The sequence below is a fragment of the Cnephaeus nilssonii genome, assembly GCF_951640355.1.
Source record: "Cnephaeus nilssonii genome assembly, chromosome: 6".
NCBI classification, from domain to species: domain Eukaryota; kingdom Metazoa; phylum Chordata; class Mammalia; order Chiroptera; family Vespertilionidae; genus Cnephaeus; species Cnephaeus nilssonii.
In genome coordinates, this window is record NC_137077.1 from 4,518,530 (window position 1) to 4,538,096 (window position 19,567).

Here is a 19,567-nt window from a genome sequence, read left to right on the forward strand (position 1 = left end):
GAAAAATGTTCTAGCGAGAGAAAACATGAGTCAGAGAAACGGAGAGTTGAGTCCCTCATCTTGCCAGTCGTCAGTGTGTATTATGGAGGAAAGTGAGAAAAAGGCCATCTGGTCTTTCTGAAGTCCCCAGTGTGGGTGAGGGAAGCAAGCCTGCCCAGATTTTGGAACTTCTAGGAGGCTGTCCCACCGCTCCGTGGGGTGGAGCCAACACTGCGCTGCCCCGCCCCGCACTCGCTGTACGGGCCAATCAGAGCTAAGGGGGCGTTTTCAGCCCCGGAGTCCTTTAGCTGGGAGACAGGGCGCCCTACGACCCGGAAGTGGTTCTTCCGGAGGAGGCGGGGCCGAGAGGGTGGAGCTTGTGACGCTGCGCCCGGGGCTCTGGCTCTTTCCTCACCCGCCTGGCCTCGGCTCCTGCGGGAAAGTGTGGCTAAGTCTGAGGGGAACCGCACCAATGGCTTCCGTGCTGTCCTACGAAAGCTTGGTCCACGCTGTGGCCGGAGCCGTGGTGAGGCGGGGTTTTCACGCCCGGGCCGCTGCGGGTCTTGGGGTTTCTCAGGGGTCACTGCCGGGATGTGTCTGGGGGAGGGATGAGAGGGAGATCGTGTGGGTTAGGGTCGAGGCTCTCCTGTGGTGACTGTGGGATGGAAAGGAAGGGGCAGAGGCGAGAAGTTGCCGGAAGAATTCGGTGTGAGGGCTGACACTCGCCCTCCGGCCCTGGCCACCGCTCTGGCTTCTTGAGAGACTGTCTGAGGTGTAGACAGGTGGTCCTACATCCCACAGGGGGTCGGGCAGAAGGTAATAGCTGTTTTCTTTGCCTTCTGCAATGTAATGGTCACTCCACGCCAACCCAACACACAGACTTCTCACATGGGCCAAGGAAAACCTAGATGTGATGCTGTGTTGCTGAATCACATGCTTAACTACACCTATTTTCACACACTCAACTGCAGGCATGTGCAAGTGCCTACCTCATAGGCTAGCTCTGGCTAATGTTATTGATAGAAGATACATTTTTTTAAAAAATCAAGGTCAGAATTGCTGTCCATCATACGTGTGGTTTACTGTGAGGCATGTGCTGGGTTCTTGGGCTTCTGGGTGTCTCAGTTCCATTTGACACCCCTCCCCCGTTTCCTTGAAACTTTCCATTCTTGACTTGGGTAAGTTCCTCTTCTGGTTCTCATCTTATTTCTCTGCTGCCCTTTCTCATATCTTTCTCTCACTGTCAACACACACCGGTAGCTGTTGGAATTAGTGTGACTTAACCTTTTGCACTCGGATGTCGAGTGTGACTCGACATGGTTAGCATTAGAATAAAGGAATCGAGAAAAAAGCAAGCGAGTGCAAAGGGTTAGGAGAAATATCACTGATCCCTCTCCTTATAGCCCCTAGAAACTCACGGAGAGCTCATGTACTGTGCAGACTTACCAGGGCTGAACCCCAACTCCAGTATTTGTTAGACAGGTGGCCCGAAAACCTCACCGTAAAGTGGGGGCATAGAAACTTACCTCACAGAGTTGTTGTGAGAATTAGATGACACAATAGTTCATGGCAGTGCCTGATTCAAGAACCTCGGGTCCTTCATTAAACGAGAAGAGCCTTTCGCCAGAGTAAAGAGGCTGAGTGGGAAGCTTGCTTGACGTGCTCTGGGATGGGCATGGAGGCCTGTGTTCTTGGAAGGGAGGGGACAAAGAGGCAGATAGGTTTCAGGGGACCACATTGTGTGAGACTTTAACTCTGAGTGGGAAAGAGAGCTAGCTGGCAATTGCAGGTTTAGAGCATGCAGCAGTTTGCTGATTTACATTTTAAACCTGATCACCCTGACTGCTCTGTTCACAGGGAACTGTAAGGGAGCAGAGGTGGAAGCAAGGAAACTGTCAGGGAGCTATTACATCATCTCAGGCAAGAGCTGATGACGGCTTGGACCAGGATGGGAGTGGAGGTGGTGAAAAGTGATCGTTAAACTGGAATATATAAGGTTGAGCCACCAGGGTTTGATGGTGGATTGGATATGGGGTGTAACAGAATGAGGGTTGGTTGGCTCCCAAGAGTTTTTGGCTTCAGCAACTGGAAGGATGATGTTCCCATATATTGAGCTGGTGAAGACTGACAGAACAGGTTTTGGGGGACATGCGTTTGGTTTTGCTTTTGGACTAGTTCCGTGGTCGGCAAACTGCGGCTCGCGAGCCACATGCGGCTCTTTGGCCCCTTGAGTGTGGCTCTTCCACAAAATACCACGGCCTGGGCAAGTCTATTTTGAAGAAGTTGCGTTAGAAGAAGTTTAAGTTTAAAAAAATTTGGCTCTCAAAAGAAATTTCAATCGTTGTACTGTTGATATTTGGCTCTGTTGACGAATGAGTTTGCCGACCACTGGACTAGTTAATTTGAAATGCCTAAGCATAGTCATGAGACTAGATGAGTTCACCAAGAAAATGAGTGTGGCCCTAACCGGTTTGGCTCAGTGGATAGAACGTCGGCTTGCGGACTGAAGGGTCCCAGGTTCGATGCTGGTCAAGGGCATGCACCTTGGTTGCGGGCACATCCCCAGTAGGGAGTGTGCAGGCAGCTGAATCGATGTTTCTCTATCATCGATGTTTCTAGCTCTCTATCCCTCTCTCTCTCTCCCTTCCTCTCTGTAAAAAATCAATAAAATATATTTTAAAAAAAGAAAATGAGTGTGAACTGAGAGAAAAGTCTCCCAGACCGAGCCTTGGAGCACCAACATTAAGAGGTTAGGAGTGAGATAGCACCAGCAAAGGAGACTATGGGAAGGCCAGTAGGGGTAGGAGGAAAACTTAAGAGACTGTCATGTTCTGAATGTCACGTGGAGATGGGTATAGACCTACTGGATCAGATGCTACAGATGGGTCAAATAAGAGGATTTTAATAACCATTGGATTTTCATGTTTTATCAGCATGAAAGTCCAATGGTTACTTGAGAATATTCTTTGTTGTTGTTGTTGTTGTTTTTAGCGTTTTGATGGAATGGTAGGGTGAAGAGAATAATTCCCAAGATAGAATGGGAAATATTTGTTGTGGCCATAGTTTTCTGACCCTTGCTATAGAAAGTGACTGGGGGAAGAGATGATATATTTCTATTTAACCTACAAAGACATATCCCTTCCCCCCTCTTTTTATTGCCTATTTTTCTCTTGTTAAAAGTTCTTGAAATTAATGCACCCCGAATTGGCTATGGCCTTTCTCCCATAAGCTATGTTAGAGTTTTCAATAGGAAGACTTGCAGGAAAGTCTCTAGCTTTCCTTGGGGGCAGTACTATTCCTAGCACATATCTGAGTGAGAATTTGCAGTGTATTTTGTTATTCATTTGTGGTTCTCAACTCTTTGCAAACCTGTGTATTAAGTAAGGTTAAGCCACACAACATGGACCCTATTTTCTTCTGGTTGCTTCCAAAGGAAAAAAGTTTCATCACAAAAATGTCACAACAGTTGATAAGAAATTTGGCATGCTTTTATTATTTTTAAATATTATTATAGCTTTTATTATATATTTTTTTATTGATTTCAGAGAGGAAGGGAGAGGGAAAGAGAGATAGAAACATCAATGAGAGAATCATTGATTGGCTGCCTCCTGCACACCCCATTCTGTGGATCGAACCCACAACCCAGGCATGTGCCCTGACCGGAAATCAAACCGGCAATCTCTAGGTGCACTGGTCACACCGGCCAGGCTACACTGGACTTTTTACCATATACACAAAGCACCTGCCTTTAGAAATAGAAACCAAGTAGAGGAACTTGCGGATTCACTGTGCAAGGCCTTCTGGATATAAAGGTCAGTGTGAGAGTCCCTGTCCTCAAGAAGCTCTTCTCACCTACCAAGTGGAAGAGTGGACAATGCCCCTGGTGGTACCAAGGAGGAAGAGGTGGGCTGCATCTGTGAAGGTGACAGGAAATCCCCGTGGTTGACATATGTAGACCAGGTCTTGAAGGAAGAATAGGAATTTGTTAGGCAAAATGAAATAGGAAGGCAATACGAGACTTTTAGACAGGACAAAAAGCATGTTCAAAGGCCCTAAAATATACATCAGCATTCAGGGGACTTCAAGCTAGTTCTGACATAGCTGGTGTAAAAGATGGGAGAGAGTAGAAGGATATGAAGCCCAAGAGTCTCATATACTATGCAAAGGTATTTGGGTTAAAGTTTATTAGAAACTCTGTTAAAAAGTGGTTGTGTCTTCCTCATTCTCTGTGTTTATATTTATATACAAATAAGTATTTACAAATAGGTTTTTTTTGTTTATATAACTGGTATGGATTTTGGAGTTTTCTTTGATGTGTTTGTTTCAGAATATAAAGCATTTCTTCAGGTATTTCAGAGTTCTCTGGTTACAAGCTGGAGAAACAGAGTTTGGGTAATTTAACAAAACGGAAGTCTATTGGCAGGTTCTTTGGGAGCTCTCAGGATCAGTGGGGAGGCTGAAGGCTTGAAATAGGAAGGAACCAACAGACTCCCAAGAGATTTCTGAAGCAGTCGCTACACAATGCCTGTTGGGCACCACCACTGGAAACAGTGGATTCTATCCCTATTTCTTCTGCCCCTCCAGCCCCCCTAGCCCCTATTAGTCATGCTCAAGGCCATGTGCTCACCCCTTGACTGTAACAGGTAGAGGGTGGGCACCTGGATTTACCATCCTACCAAGATTGTATGCAGTGGGAAGAAGTAAAGGAAATCAGCCCACCCTTAGGAAAGGAGAATGGTGCTATATGGCCCCAAACATCAGACGTGTACTATATCCTGTCATTAAAAAGACTTCAGAACCCAATCTTAAAGGTTTTATGCAGTCTTTTTTTTTTAGCTTTTATTTATTTTTTAGTGTATTGTGTTTACATTGGTTAATAATAATATATAGGTTTCAAGTGTACAGTTCTATAATACACCATATATATATTGTATTGTGTGTTCACCATCCTAAGTTTAATTAGTTTTCTAACTTTTTATGAAACAGGGACAAAAACACTTCACTTACTGGGTTCTCCTGAGAAGTAAATGTGGTAACACTTGTAGGGCACCTAGCACAATACCTGGAATAGTGTAGTAAGGCCATAATTATTCATTTCTTTTTCAGATATTTCTTGCAAATACACTATTTGTACCCAGGTTTAGAAGTCCAATGGAACTGAGGTTTTCTCCCATCCCCTTCACTTGTAGCAGATCTCACCTTTTATTCTCTAGATAAAATAGAGGCTACATGAGATGAGCTTTCTGCCTTTTCTGTTTTTTTTCTAATTACAGAATCAACTGGAGTTGTACACACATTTCCCTACATTCTGCTTTTCTCAGGAAAATAGATGCATCCACCTCTGCTACCTTTGATCTTGATCCTTCCCCATTACCCCAACCCAGTTATCTTTTGGGACTTTGCTCCATTAATTTTCACCTCTTTCCTATAGCTTTAATCTTTCTACAGTGTTCGCTTCCTTTCGGCCTTCAAACACACTCAGCCCTGTCTTGTCATAAAACCATACCAATATGGTCTGGAGACTCTGCCTTTCTTAGCTGTTGCTCATTCCCCTTCCCATTATGCTAACTTTATTTAAAGAATGTTCTGTACTTAACTGCCTCTCCTCCTGATCCTACTCTGACCACTGGAACTGCTCTTTAGAGGCCATCACCAGCTTTCTAATGGCTTAGTCTACTGACTTTTTCCACTCTTACTTGATTTGACGTCTTTATAGTTGTACTAGTGACCCAGTGCACGATTCGTGCACATTGAAAGGAAATTAATTAAAAGGTGGCCAGCGGGGCCGGACTGGGTGAGATGCTTGATATGATGCTAGATGCTTTCCAAAAGTTGATTCTCACTCTTTACAGCAACATCAACAATTAGCTGTTTGTCCCAAAATTTCAAATGAGGAAATTGAGGCATGGAGATTTATAGTTCCTTATTATACAGTATGTATTATAACTGGAACCTGAACCTTGTTTTTTTTTAATTCCAAAGCCCATGCTCTTTCCATTAGACACTCAGGTGTGTTATCCATTAGGCCTTTTGTTTAACTTGTATATTTGTCTGTGTATAGGTGTGAGAGTTAGCTTGATTGTTATATCACGGGAAAGACATGTTATAACATGGATTAGGTGGAAAATATATTTTTGAATATGAAACCACAGTAAGTGGTTTTAAATCTTTGGAATTTTATTACCTCAAGATCTACCACTGAAAATATATTTTAGTTGTTTTTCTTTTTAAAATAATCCTTCTGTCCAATAATGCCATGTACTCTATCAGGAGGTGCTGTCCACTGATTTCAGTGGTGCTTCTACGACTCAAATAGCTTTGGACTCCTCTTGGAAATTGCTATTGGGACTGGCATTGCATTTTTTAATTTTTTTTTAATTTTTTTTTTTACTATTTTTCATCTTTCAAGGGTGAATAAACATTTTGGAAATGGTAGGATTTGGTGACTTGGTTGGAAGGCCAACCAAAATATCATTATTTATACTTAAAAGGCATGATTCTCTGCTTCTATATCAATGTGTGTCCGTCTCTTTTATTCCATAATATTGCACATGCATAGGGGACCAAGTCTTGACCAGGTTTACCCCACTATTTCATTCTGTGTCTGTGGTGTTAAGTACTCAGTTCAACTCCATGAGTGTTTGTGTTAGCCAAATTAAAAAGTAGACTTTGGATGTTTATTGACCTTTATAGGGGAGACACTACCCAGAAAATGAGTAAACTATGTTTTTTATATATAATCTGAAATATAAATACTGATACAGTAAGAAATCCAGGTGTCCACTCTGGTATTATTTACAACAGAGAGAGAGAGCCAGAATGCCCAGGAATTTAGGCTGAAAATTATTTATGTGACTTTTCTTGCTATTCTTAATTTCTAGCTGTCATCTCTCTCCTAGGCTGCAGTATGGTATTGCCAACTGACTTTGCTTGTGGTGTGTACGGAAGGCAACTGATCAATGTGTCTCTCTTACATTGATGTTTCTCTCTCTCTCCCTCTCTAAAATTATTAAAAACATATCCTTGGGTGAGGACTAAAAAAAACAACAAAAATACTTTCTTGCCCTAGCTGGTTTGGCTCAGTGGATAGAGCGTCGGCCTGCGGACTCAAGGGTCCCAGGTTCGATTCCCGTCAAGGGCATATACCTTGGTTGTGGGCACATCCCCGGTGGGGGGTGTGCAGGGGGCAGCTGATTGATGTTTCTCCCTCATCGATGTTTCTAATTCTCTGTCTCTCTCCCTTCCTCTCTGTAAAAAACAATAAAATAAAATAAAAATTCTTTAAAGCTATTTAGTCATTAAATAATTACTTAATTATTAGGTTCCTGCCCTTGGCATCTATCTGTCTATCTATCTAAATATATATATATATATAAAGAGGTAATATGCAAATTAGGCCGGGATGCCATAACTGTCATGACTATTCAAGAGGAGGTTGTGTGCACAGATGAGGCCCAGAGCAAAGATGAGACAGAGATAGGCGGGCCTGCCCGAGCCTGTGTGGTGGCTCGGGCGGCCCTGGACCGGACACAGGCAGGGGGCAGGAGGGATCTGGGGTGGAAGTCAGGCCCAGGTCCAGGCTGCTAGCGGCGGCAGTCAGGCCCGGGTCCGTGGTGGCCGGCGTTGCGCAAGTCAATGCCTGGGTCCCGGACACCCATGGCGCCAGTCAGGCCTGACCTCTGTGGCGGCCGGCGCCAGAGAAGTAGGCAGAGGACAGACCACTGAGGGTCTTATACACCATAGCAGGGAGCTTAGATTTTATTCCACAGAAGGAGGAAAAGTGAAGAATGTGAAGCATGGGAGCGTCCTGGTCTTGCTTTCATTTTAAGTGAACCATTCTGGTGGCTGTGGGAAGGATCAATTTAGACAGCTGCAGTGTTTTTGGGCCCAAGAAAAAGAGAGACTGATGTTGGGAGCTAGGACTAGACAGAGGCAGTGGATCAGAGACATATTTATGAGGAAACCTGACGAAACTATTTGGCTGATTACACAGGGATGAAAGCAAATGGTATTAGCCCAGGTTTTCTAGTTTGGGCAACATCGTTGACGGGTGATTCTAATAATTGGGAGACGTTATCGAGGAAAAGGAACAGTATAAGGGAGCTTGCTTAGTTCAGCAATAGCCAAACAGTTAGGACAGAGAACAGACTTAGTGCTCTTTCTTTGCTGCAACGTTTGTTTTTCTGCCTTCAGCCACCACCATGTAAGGCTAATGTGCCATCTTTTCTCCTAATCTAGGATATTATCTACCTACTACACATTCCTACCACCTAAATTAGCTTTCCTGCATGATCCCTTAAAAATACTTATCAAAGTATTTCAATGCTCTGTGAGTATGGGGACTTTCAAGATGTGGAAACATTATGAGCCTATATAGATTGATAAAGAGATATTGGGTGCTCAATTTTTAACAATAAAAATCAGATACTGAATGTGGTCATGCCAGAGGCATAATTTTAATGAGCCAATGCCTCTTTACTGAAGTGTCACACTTCAAAAGAGATCCTCTCAGCCCTGACCTGTTTGGCACAGTGGATAGAGCCTTGGCCTTGGACGGAAATGCCCCCAGTTCCATTCCGGTTGAGGGCATGTACCTTGGTTGCAGGCTCCATCCCCAGTAGGGGGCGTGCAGGAGGCAGCTGATCGATGTTTCTCTCTTACCGATGTTTCTAGCTCTCTATCCCTCTCCCTTCCTCTCTGTAAAAAAATCAATAAAAAAATATTTTTTAAAAAAGAGAGATCCTTTCAAATAATACAATGCATAACACTCATCTGGGTTACCTGTTAAAATGTAGGACCACACCTTGAAAAACACTCCTTCTAGAGCTCATTTTAATAAAAGTGTAATATGCAAATCGACCGAACAGCGGAACAACTGGTCAGTGGGGAGTGGGGCCGGCGAGCAGGTGTTGCCAGGCCAGCCAAGGTGCATGCTAGTGGGCAGAGGGAGGGGACAGCGATGGGGTGGGGGGGCGGTGGCAACCAGTGGTGGTGGGGCGATGGGGGCTGGCGCCATCCCCTGATCACCCACCTGGTTGCCTCCCACAGAAGGAGGCCACAGGCGGCAGCAGCAGCAGGGCGATTCGGACCAGGGCCACCCAGCACCGTCCCCAGATAGGCCTGCTGGGGTTGCCTCCCGCAGAGGGAGGCCACCAGTGACCGTGGTGCAATTGGGGGCAGGGCCAGCTGCTTGCTGCCCGCACCATCCCAATCGGCCCACTGATCACCTCCCGCAGAAGGAGGCCAGATTGCGGCTTAGGCCTGCTCCCCACTCCCCTAAGCCATCAGTAGGACATCCCCCAAAGGGTCCCCGATTGGAGAGGGTGCAGGCTGGGCTGAGGGAATCCTCCAACCCCCCGTGCACGAATTTTGTGCACCAGGGACATATATATATATATATATATGCCTAAGTGAAAGGTCCAACAGACCGACCAGCCGACTGGTAGCTGTGATGCACACTGACCACCAGAGGGCAGATGCTCAACGCAGGAGCTGCCAAGCTGCAGTGACTTGGCAGCTGCTGTTCTCGGGTGATGCATCCAGAACCAGAGAGGAGGGAGCCTGATTCCAGGGTGTGTCACCTGAGGACCTCCCTCTCACAATCCAGGACTTCTTGGGGGATGTCGGAGAGCTGGTTTCAGCCCAGTCCCCGCAGGCCAGGCCGAGGGACCCCAACGGTGCACCAGGCCTCTAGCCCATTGGCTCCCCACTTCGGATCTGGCTCCCCACTGGGCCTCTAGCCCATTGCAGAGGTCATGGATCTGGCCCTTACAGAAACTTTTCGACTCCATTAGCTAAATGATGAGACATGCAGGACCTACTGGCTGCGGCCCCAATGTCTGGTGCCGGCCCATCTGCTTAATATCGATTTCCAGCGGTGGCAGTGAATTTTAAACCGGCTGTGGCTTCCCTCCTTCCGTGTGGACAGTAGTGCCAGTGGGCAATGTCTGGGAAGGGAAGTAGGAAAAGATGCAGCTTAGGTGGGAAGAAGGAGGTTCCTGCTGCCACAGGACTCTGCCTTGGCGAAGGGCCTGGGCAGGAGCCTGGCATTGAGCAGGGTTCTGCCCTAGGCTGACTAGATTCCAGGATAAGTAAATCCTGTTTGCTAAATAATTGCATTTTACAGCTAAATGCTCACACATTGTCAGTTACCACCAAGCGTAGGTAAAGTGAGATGAAAGAAGCGAGACAGATACAGAGAGATAGTGACATAATATTGGGAGAAGAGAGGAGGGAGCCCGATTCCGGGGTGTGTCACCTGAGAACTGCCCTCTCGCAATCCGGAACCCCTTGGGGGGTGTCGGAGAGTCGTTTTTGGCCCAATCCCCACAGGCCTGGCCGAGGGACCCCACCGGTGCACGAATCTGTGCACCAGGCCTCTAGTGGTCTAATAAAGAAGAAACACTCGTTAACAACTAAACACAGTACAGTGCAATGATTGCTAAGAAATAGAATCTTGTGCATAGGATGCATGATACCATTAGAACCCAGGTGGGAGAGTAGTTAATTTATCATCTCAAATGTACTATGTCTAAAATTGAACTAGTAATTTCTTACAATGAGGTCCCTCTTTTGACATTCTTATTTCTGTCAGTGGTGTCTTTATTCCTATGACTCTCTCTTCTCTCTTGTACTAGTAGTCCACATCCAGTAAATCAGCAAGAAATATTGATTCTCCTGTTACAGTTCTCCTGGCAGATATCCCTTTGTTTTTCTAGCTACAACTCAAGTTGATTCAATGACTTGCTATTTTATATCAGATGTACTTTGCTAGAGCAGTGTTTGTATTTGTGTTCTGGTCTTTCTGTTTGGAAGCTCCTGAGGTTACTTGGATAACTCCCTAAATATCCCGTGGTGTGTGATTAATCAGATACCTGTGTACAAAGTGCCTACCTTCAGATTTCTGCAGGGGGCTGGGAGGGAATTCCTCTCTGATTTTGTCATTTTCCTAGTTTTCATATCCAGGGTAAACTGGTTACTGTTTTATGTTTGTTTTGATTTGCTTTTGTTCAGTACTCGTTACTCTACTAAATTTTATAAACTTTTGGGAGGCAGGGGGTTAAATTCCAAATATATTTAAATATACAGGGAATATAGAAGAATCGTGTTAGATATTATGGGGAAATAGATTCAAAATATGATATGTTACCAACTTGCTCTTATAGAAGTTTATCATGAAATAAGATTGAAGTAGAATAAACTGTAAAAAGTAAGCATTCACATATTTTAAATATTTTAATAATTCAAATAATTTAATAATATTTTAATACTTACATTGTGATTTCTGTTTCTAATTCAGGAGCTAATCAAACCTTCTCCTGAAAATTTCCCTTTATAATAAAAACTTGTATAAAATATTCTTTAAAAAATAACTTTTTAAAAGTATTAATAAGGTGACAAGAATATAAGGAACACTCAGACTGGAAAATGAGTAAAGGCAGGATCCAGGGGCAAGGAGAGCAGAAATTGCTTAACCAGAAAAACATGAACTTTAGATTTGTAGCTTCCAGAGATACAGGGAAGGTGAGAAAGTCTAAGATGACTTTCCCCAAGGAATCCTATCTAATAAAGAGGGAATATGCTAGTTGACCCTCACGCAGTCGCAAAGGTGGCGGCACCCACAGCCAATAAGACGGGAATATGCTAATTGACTGCTCTGCCTTCAAAGATGGTGGCGCCCACAGCCAATAAGGAGGGAATATGCTAATTGACTGCCCCGCCTTCAAAGATGGTGGCACCCACAGCCAATAAGGAGGGAATATGCTAATTGAATGCCCCGCCCTGAAAGATGACGGTGCCCACAATCAATAAGGAGGGAATATGCAAATTGACTGCCCCGCCCTGAAAGATGGTGGCGCCCACAACCAATAAGGAGGGAATATGCTAATTGATGCCACGCCCACAAAGATAGCGGTGCCCACAGCCACAAGATGGCGGTGCTCAGTCCCCTCAGCCCCACTGGGGCGGCAGGCACATGGCAAGGCCAGGCGCACCCCCAGGCGGGCCCGGCTGCTCTGCATGCCTGCCTCCAGAGTCCCCCAGGCGCCCCAGCCCCCAGCCGCCCAGGGTCGGCCAGAGGTGCAGGCAAACATCAGATGGCAGCTGCCCAGATGCCCAGGGCTGGCCCGAGGCTCAGGTAACCAGGGCCAGCTGAGGCTTGCACTGCCAACAGTGGCAGCAGCAGAAGTGTGATGGGACATTGCCTTCCCCTAATTACGGGTCGCCTCCCACCCCTGAGGGCTCCCAGACTGTGAGAGGGGGCAGGCTGGGCTGAGGAACGCCCCCTCCCTCCAGTTCATGAATTTTCATGCACCGGGCCTCTAGTATGATATAAAGGTGAATAGGAAATAATTTTACTTCTCCCCAGGAAAATCAGCTATCTCCAACCTTGGCACTGATTAGGGGTCGGGAGTGAGATTTTGAAACCACAAGCCCTCCCACTCCTTGCATAATTTGAAAACCTTAAGCCAATAACTTAAGAGTGATTCCAGCAGGATGGAGCCAAAGTGCCTAACAGATATCCTTTCCAGAGATACTTATCTTCATGGGGCCTGAAAGAATGCCCCAAAACAAAATTCTAAGGTAGATGACCAGCTCAGTCCAACTAACTAAACTCAAAGAGAAACAAGGCGCTGTGAGCAAGAAGCATGGACAAGAGCAACAATCAGAAAATGGAGTGCTCAGTCACAGTCTTAAAAAGCTGTTTAGTGCTCTGGCCACTTGGTTGGCACGTCGTTGTTCTGTACACCAAAGGTTGCGGGTTTGATCCTTGGCCGGGGCATAGGAGAGGCAACCTATAAATGTTTCTCACTCACATTAATGTGTTGGTTTTTTTTCTCTCCCTCCCTTCCTCTCTAAAATCAATAAAAAAACATTTTTGGATGAGGATTAAAAAAACTATTTAGTATGTATAAGAAAATGGAATATTTTTCAACCATAATATAAGTGCTGTAAGAGATGTAAACAAGTGCTGTGGGAATGTAGAGGAATGAACTACCAATTATAACCTAGTGAGCGGGGGTTGGGGGCGGGTGATGGTAACATTTAATCTGAGTTTTGAAGAATACTAATAAGACAGTACAGTGTTCTCCCTGTCAAGCTGGCTGAGCTATTTATTTATTTAATCCTCACCAGAGAAATATGTTTATTGATTTAAGAGAGAGAGAGAAACATCAGTGTGAGAGAGAAACATTGATCCATTACCTCCTGTTCATGCCCCAACCGAGTATGGAGCCTGAAACCTAGGTATGTGCCCTGACTGGGAATCCAACCCATGACCTTTTTGGTGTTCGGGACGGTGCTCCAACCAGCTGAGCCACCTGGCCGGAGCTGGCTGACCTATTTAAATAGATAAGAGACCTAGTAAATTTTTGTTCTTTTATATACTAGTAAAATTGGTCTAGTTTCCAGCCATTATCATGATTAGAATATTGTACTTAACCATTATTCGATCAGCAGCCTAAAACTTGATCTTCTGGCTGAGAATATATACCACCAGTGGGCCTGCATCTGGGTTGAGAACCATAAACCTAGGAGAGATTTCATGTGTATAGTTTCATCCCTAACTATATGCTTGTTTTTATTTGTAAGATCTTAATGAATGGAAAGACTGGCTGTTGGCTTCTTTTTTTTTTCCTTGATTATTTTTTCATTGTGTTAGCTTGGATGAATTATTTATATAATTTTTAGTAAAGAAATTGTCTCTATTTTATTTAAAGCACAGCAAACAAAATTATAAAGAATAATATGATAAGCCAGTCAGAGAAAGGCAAATACCATATGATCTCACTTATATGTGGAATCTAATGAACAAAATAAAGTGATGAACAAAATAGAAACAGAGGCATAGATATTTGGAACAAATTGACAGCTGTCAGAGGGGAGCGGCAGGGGGGACTGGATGAAAGAAGGTGAAGAGATTAGTCAAAGAACATATATGCATAACCCATAGACACAGACAATAGTGTGGTGATGGCCAGAGGGAAGGGGATTGGGGACTAGGTGGAAGTGTGGGAGGGATGATTGAGACATCTGTAACAGTGTCAACAATAAAAATAAAGTAAAATAAAAATAATAATTTTTTAAAAAGAACAATATGGCTCTTACACTTTTACTTTGTGGTGAATATCTTGATTGAGCATGGAGAATAGAAATAGTTATTTGTATGATTACTGGATATTTTTATTCCAGTGGATAGGAATAGCAGCTGACCTGTGAAAGATTACAAATCCATTTACCTGCTATCTTTGACAAGTGTCCTAGGTTCCAAACCCTTAAGCTTGTCATCTCTAGGGAACCAGTACATGTTTTTTCAATATCAGAGAGATAGAAAGATATTTCTTCCAGAAAATGTAATACTTCTGTTTAGGTACATAACTATAGAAGTGTGAACAATAATAATCCCAATAGGTTAAAATGTTGCATGTATTTGTTCACTGAAAACCTGATTTGACCCATTGTTAATAGTGAACTTTTGTTCATTTAAAAGTTATGGCTCATTGCCTTGTGATGTGTAATGCCTAAAGGCTTTTCAAACGTTTCAGGGCAGCGTGACAGCAATGACAGTGTTTTTTCCTTTGGATACAGCTCGACTTCGACTTCAAGGTGAGTATCTTTTGTAGTGTCAGGAAGCAAACATATTTTTCTAGTAAGTTCTAAATTAACACAAAGATATTCTGTTTCATTAGAGATCCGTTATCCATTTTCACTCACACTTTAAATACTCATCATCATCATTGTTATTTCCTAATTAACTGAGAGGGGTTCATGGATTAGTCAGCCTCAGCCATTTTCTATTCTGAGATAACCTGGTTGGGCTTGCATTAATAGTTTTGAATCATTGTGATTATTTCTAATAAGTAATATGACTTTTAAAAGGCCCAGTGGAGAGTTTTTGCTGGGGGTAGATTTTCTCAAAAGAGAAGAGAGAATAGGAAACAGTGGAGCCAAATACTCAAACCTATGCCAAAATGTACATGAAGAGATAAGAGTAAGATGAGTTTTGAATAAACTAATTTCTATGTTAAAACCCTTCATGACTACTATTTTTAATTAATTTTAGAGTCTTAGGATAGGTAATAATTTCAGCTGACTCAACTCAAAAAACAAAATATTAAAAAAATATACAGTACAGTGAAAAATTTCACTTTAGTCAGCTCCCCTTTTCCTTTTTTCTTCCCTGCAGAGAATGTCCTTATTAGTTTCTCAAATTGTTTTGCAGAGTTTCTTTATGGAGTAACAAGCAAATAAGAATATACTTTTCTTCCTTATGCCAAAAGCATACTTTTCCCACTGTTCTGTACCTTGCATTTTTCACTTAGCAGCGTATTTTGGATGCCTTCCAAATCAGTGCATTGGGAGCCTCTTCTAACTGCGGAATGATCCATGGTGTGGATGCACCATAACCTATTTACCCCCCACCCACCCCAGCTCCCAATTGGAGATTCTTGGGTTGGTTGGTTCTTTTGTAGAATAGACTTACTCATATGCCACTGTTTCTGTAAATTCTATGAAATAAATTCCTAGAAGTGGGATTGCTGATCAAAGGGTAAATGTGTTTTTCATTTTGATAGCTATTGCCAGATTCCTTCTATATAGGTTTCCTAATTTGCCATATAGGTACCAATGTAATTCTTTTTTGTTGGTGTTTTTGTTAATCCTCACCCGAGGACATTTTCTCCATTGATTTTTAGAGAGAGTGGAAGGGAGAGAGCACAACAAGGCTAAAACTTTGGAAACTTGAGTTTTTTTGTTTTTATTTTTATTGATTTTTAGAGAGAGAGGAAGAGAGAGAAACACTGATGTGAGAATGAGACATCGATGGGCTGCCTCTAGCACACCCCCTACCAGGGATCAAGCCGGCAACCTGGGCATGTGCCCTGACTGGGAATCGAACCGGCAATATTTCAGTGCACTGGACGATGCCCAACCAACTGAGTAACACTGGCCAGGCTGGAAACTTGAGGGGTTTTTTTTCCTGTTTTTGGAAGCTTGAGTTTTAATCCTGACTTTGCTGCCAATTACGTGTCCTTCACAGCTTTTGTTTCTACGGCCTTTTTTCTAAAAGGGAGATGATAGTTTATTTCCTCTCTATAAGATGTTAAGATAAAAATGAGAATATGTAACTTGGGGGTCGGGGGAAACAAGAGAGCCTTATAAATATAAGAAATAAATTTCTTTTTTAAAATTTTATATTTATTGTTGAAAATATTACAGCTATCCCCTTCCTCCCCCCCACTAAACCCCTTCAACCTACCCTGCCCCCTCTAAGAAATCAATTTCTTTTGTCACATCTTTTTAAAAAAATACATATTTTTTAATTGATTTCAGAGAGGAAAAGAGAGGGAGAGAGAGATAGAAACATCAATGATGAGAGGGAATCATTGATCGGCTGCCTCCTGCACGCCCCCCACTGGGGATCGAGCCCGCAACCCAGGCATGTGCCCTTTACTGGAATCGAACCTGGGACCCTTCAGTCCACAGGCCAACGCTCTATCCACTGAGCCAAACCAGCCAAGGCTTTTGTCACATCTTTTACTTTGGGTATTAGGTATTGAATTAAAATTCTGTGATCCATGAATAACAGATACATTTTTTCTCTTGTAGTTGATGAGAAAAGAAAGTCCAAAACTACACACATGGTGCTCCTGGAGATCATTAAAGAAGAAGGCCTGTGAGTACTACCGCCTTCATGTTTGTTAGAAAAGCACCTCCCTAGGAGGTTCACAGGCCCACACTCCTTTCTGTACGTTCTCATAGCCTTAGAGTGTTGTGAATTTGTAATTACCTGACTTGTAAGTACAAGTCTTATGGTTCGCCATTTTGAATCTTGATTATAGAGTCTTCCATGAAATCAATATTTTGTTTTTTGTACAGTAAACTGAAGAAGGTAACAGTTGTGTAGTTCATTCCTATCAGGTGCATCCAGATTTTGTACTTAGTTTTAACTTTTTATTTGGAAATAATTTCAAATTTACAAAAAGTTGCAAAACTTGATTATTACTAGTATATGCTTTACCCAGATTCACCTATTGTTAACACTTTTTTTTTGTTTTGTCATTTGCTCATGCATTCTTTCCTCCTTTCCTCTCTCCTTCCTTTTCTCTCTGTACCACACACACACACCATACACATATTTTTTCCAAATTATTTTAGAATACGTTTCATACATCCAAACCCTTTACCCTTATGACAAAAGTATTTTTCAATATGTTTTTATTGATTTTTAAAGAGAGAGGAAGGGAGGGAGAGAGAGAGAAACATCGATGTAAGAGAGAAACATGGATCGATGGTTGCTTTCTGCATGTACCCCCACTGGGGATCAAGCCAGTAACCCGGGCATGTGCTCTGACTGGGAATTGAACTGGCAACCTTTCGGTGCACAGGATGACACTTAACCAACTGAGCCACACAGGGCTGCCATTGACACTTTCAAAGAATATAGTCAGCCGAAACCAGTTTGGCTCAGTGGATAGAGCATTGGCCTGAGGACTGAAGGGTCCCAGGTTCGATTCTGGTCAAGGGCATGTGCCTTGGTTGCGGGCACATCCCCGGTGGGGGGTGTGCAGGAGGCGGCTGATCGATGTTTCTCTCTCATCAATGTTTCTAACTCTCTATCTCTCTCCCTTCCTCTCTGTGAAAAATCAATAAAATATATTATAAAAAATATATAGTCAGTCTTCCTCCCACTTTTAAAAAATAAAATGCTGTTTATTTTAAGTTTGCTTCATGTTTCTTCATGATTAGATGAGGCTATGTATTCTGGGCCAGAATAATGCATAGGTGATATTGTGTCCTTCTCAGGGCGTCACATCTAGAGTCACATATTGCCCATCTGCTCTTTATTGGTTAATTATGATTTTTAAAAACATATTTTTTATTAATTTCAGAGAGAAAGGGAGAGGGAGAGAGAGATAGAAACATCAATGATAAGAATCATTTATCGACTGCCTCCTACACATCCCCTACTGAGGATCATGATCCAGCCTGCAGCTGGGGCATGGGCCCTGACCGGGAATCTAACTGTGACCTCCTGGTTCAGAGGTCGATGCTCAACTACTGAGCCACACTGGCTGGGCTAATCATGATTTTTTATTTTTTATTTTTATTTTTTATTTTTTTAATTTTATTATTATTTTTTTTAATCATGATTTTTTAGATTTGAGTTAGCCACTGAATGATTTTATATTTCCTCTGTTGCAATTATAAGCACTCTCTGAGCAGTTACTTAGTTAGTATCAATATAGACTCAGAAATTTCTGTTTTACTAGTGATTTACAATTGATTACTATACTTTATTATTTTGGTGCTCAAATTGTTCCAGGTTTGGCCAGTGGGAATCTCTTAGTCTGGTTCCTGTACTGTTATAATATGCCCTCCTCACTGTTTTTGCGCTTATATTCTATATTTACTTTATTTTAAATATTATTGCCCTGTAATACTATGTGAATGATACTGTATTCGCTAACAGCCATGAGGAAATTGTCTAGTATTACATAGTTATTTACTAAAGGAAAGCAGTAAATCAGCCATTGAAAGTGTATTGTTTCTTTGTTGTTATTAGTGCTAGAAAAGATTTGGTTTGGGCATCCTTCAGATTGTAAGATGTGTATAGTGCAAAGTACATTGTAGTGTAGGAGTGAACTTTGAAAATATGTGAATGATGATCAGCCTTTCCTCGGACTTAACTCATTTCTAGTGGCTTTTGTCCATCATCTTGACTTTACTTATTGTTTTTTCCCTAGCCTGGCCCCATATCGAGGGTGGTTTCCAGTTATCTCCAGTCTCTGCTGCTCCAATTTTGTCTATTTCTACACTTTTAATAGCCTCAAAACAGTCTGGGTCAAAGGTCAACATTCTACTACTGGAAAAGATCTGGTGGTTGGATTTGTTGCAGGTAACAAAGTCAATTTTTGTATGTGGTATAAGATAAGGTTCCATCTTCATTCTTTTGTGTGTAGATACCCAATTTTGCTAACACATTTGTTGATAATACTGTCCTTTCCTTATTGAGTGGGTCTTGGCACCCTTGTGGAAGATCCATTGACCATATACACAGATGTTTATTTCTGAGCTGACTTGGCTTATTTTTATCTTTTTAACCCAGAGAGGAAGATCAGTTATCCCTGTTTAGCAGCCTATACCCAGAATATATGGAAGTTAAGGTTTCTTTCCAAATAAAATGAGATTTCAATAACTTCCTTGCTTATTTTCCACACACACACACACACACACACACACACACATATATATATATGTGTGTGTGTGTGTGTGTATAAGTATGTGTGTGTATATATATATATGTGTGTGTGTGTATATATATATATACACACATATATCCTATATAATAAAAGCCTAATATGCTAAGTGTCCGGTTGTCTGTTCAACCAATCAAAGCATGATATGCTAATGGTATGCTAAGGCCGCTCAACTGCTTGCTATGATGTGCACTGACCACCAGGGGGCAGACGCTCAGACCCGTAGGTTAGCTTGCTGCTTGGGTCCAGCCGATTGGGACTGAGCGAGATGGGCCGGACACACCCTGGAGCCCTCCTGCGGCCCCTCCCCAGCTGGCCAACCTCCCTCGTCC

At 42.8% G+C, this 19,567-nt stretch overlaps 1 protein-coding gene across 1 annotated transcript in view; it reads left to right on the forward strand.

The window, feature by feature from the left end:
* The first annotated feature begins 348 nt into the window (after positions 1-348).
* Positions 349-19,567, forward strand: part of SLC25A17 (solute carrier family 25 member 17) — a 34,309-nt gene continuing 15,090 nt past the window's right edge. Inside the window, exons 1-4 of the mRNA XM_079773384.1 lie at positions 349-505; positions 14,523-14,583; positions 16,585-16,651; positions 18,723-18,874. Coding sequence (XP_079629510.1) covers positions 452-505; positions 14,523-14,583; positions 16,585-16,651; positions 18,723-18,874 — 334 coding nt within the window. The 5' untranslated portion in view covers positions 349-451. The remainder of the gene's footprint in view (positions 506-14,522; positions 14,584-16,584; positions 16,652-18,722; positions 18,875-19,567) is intronic.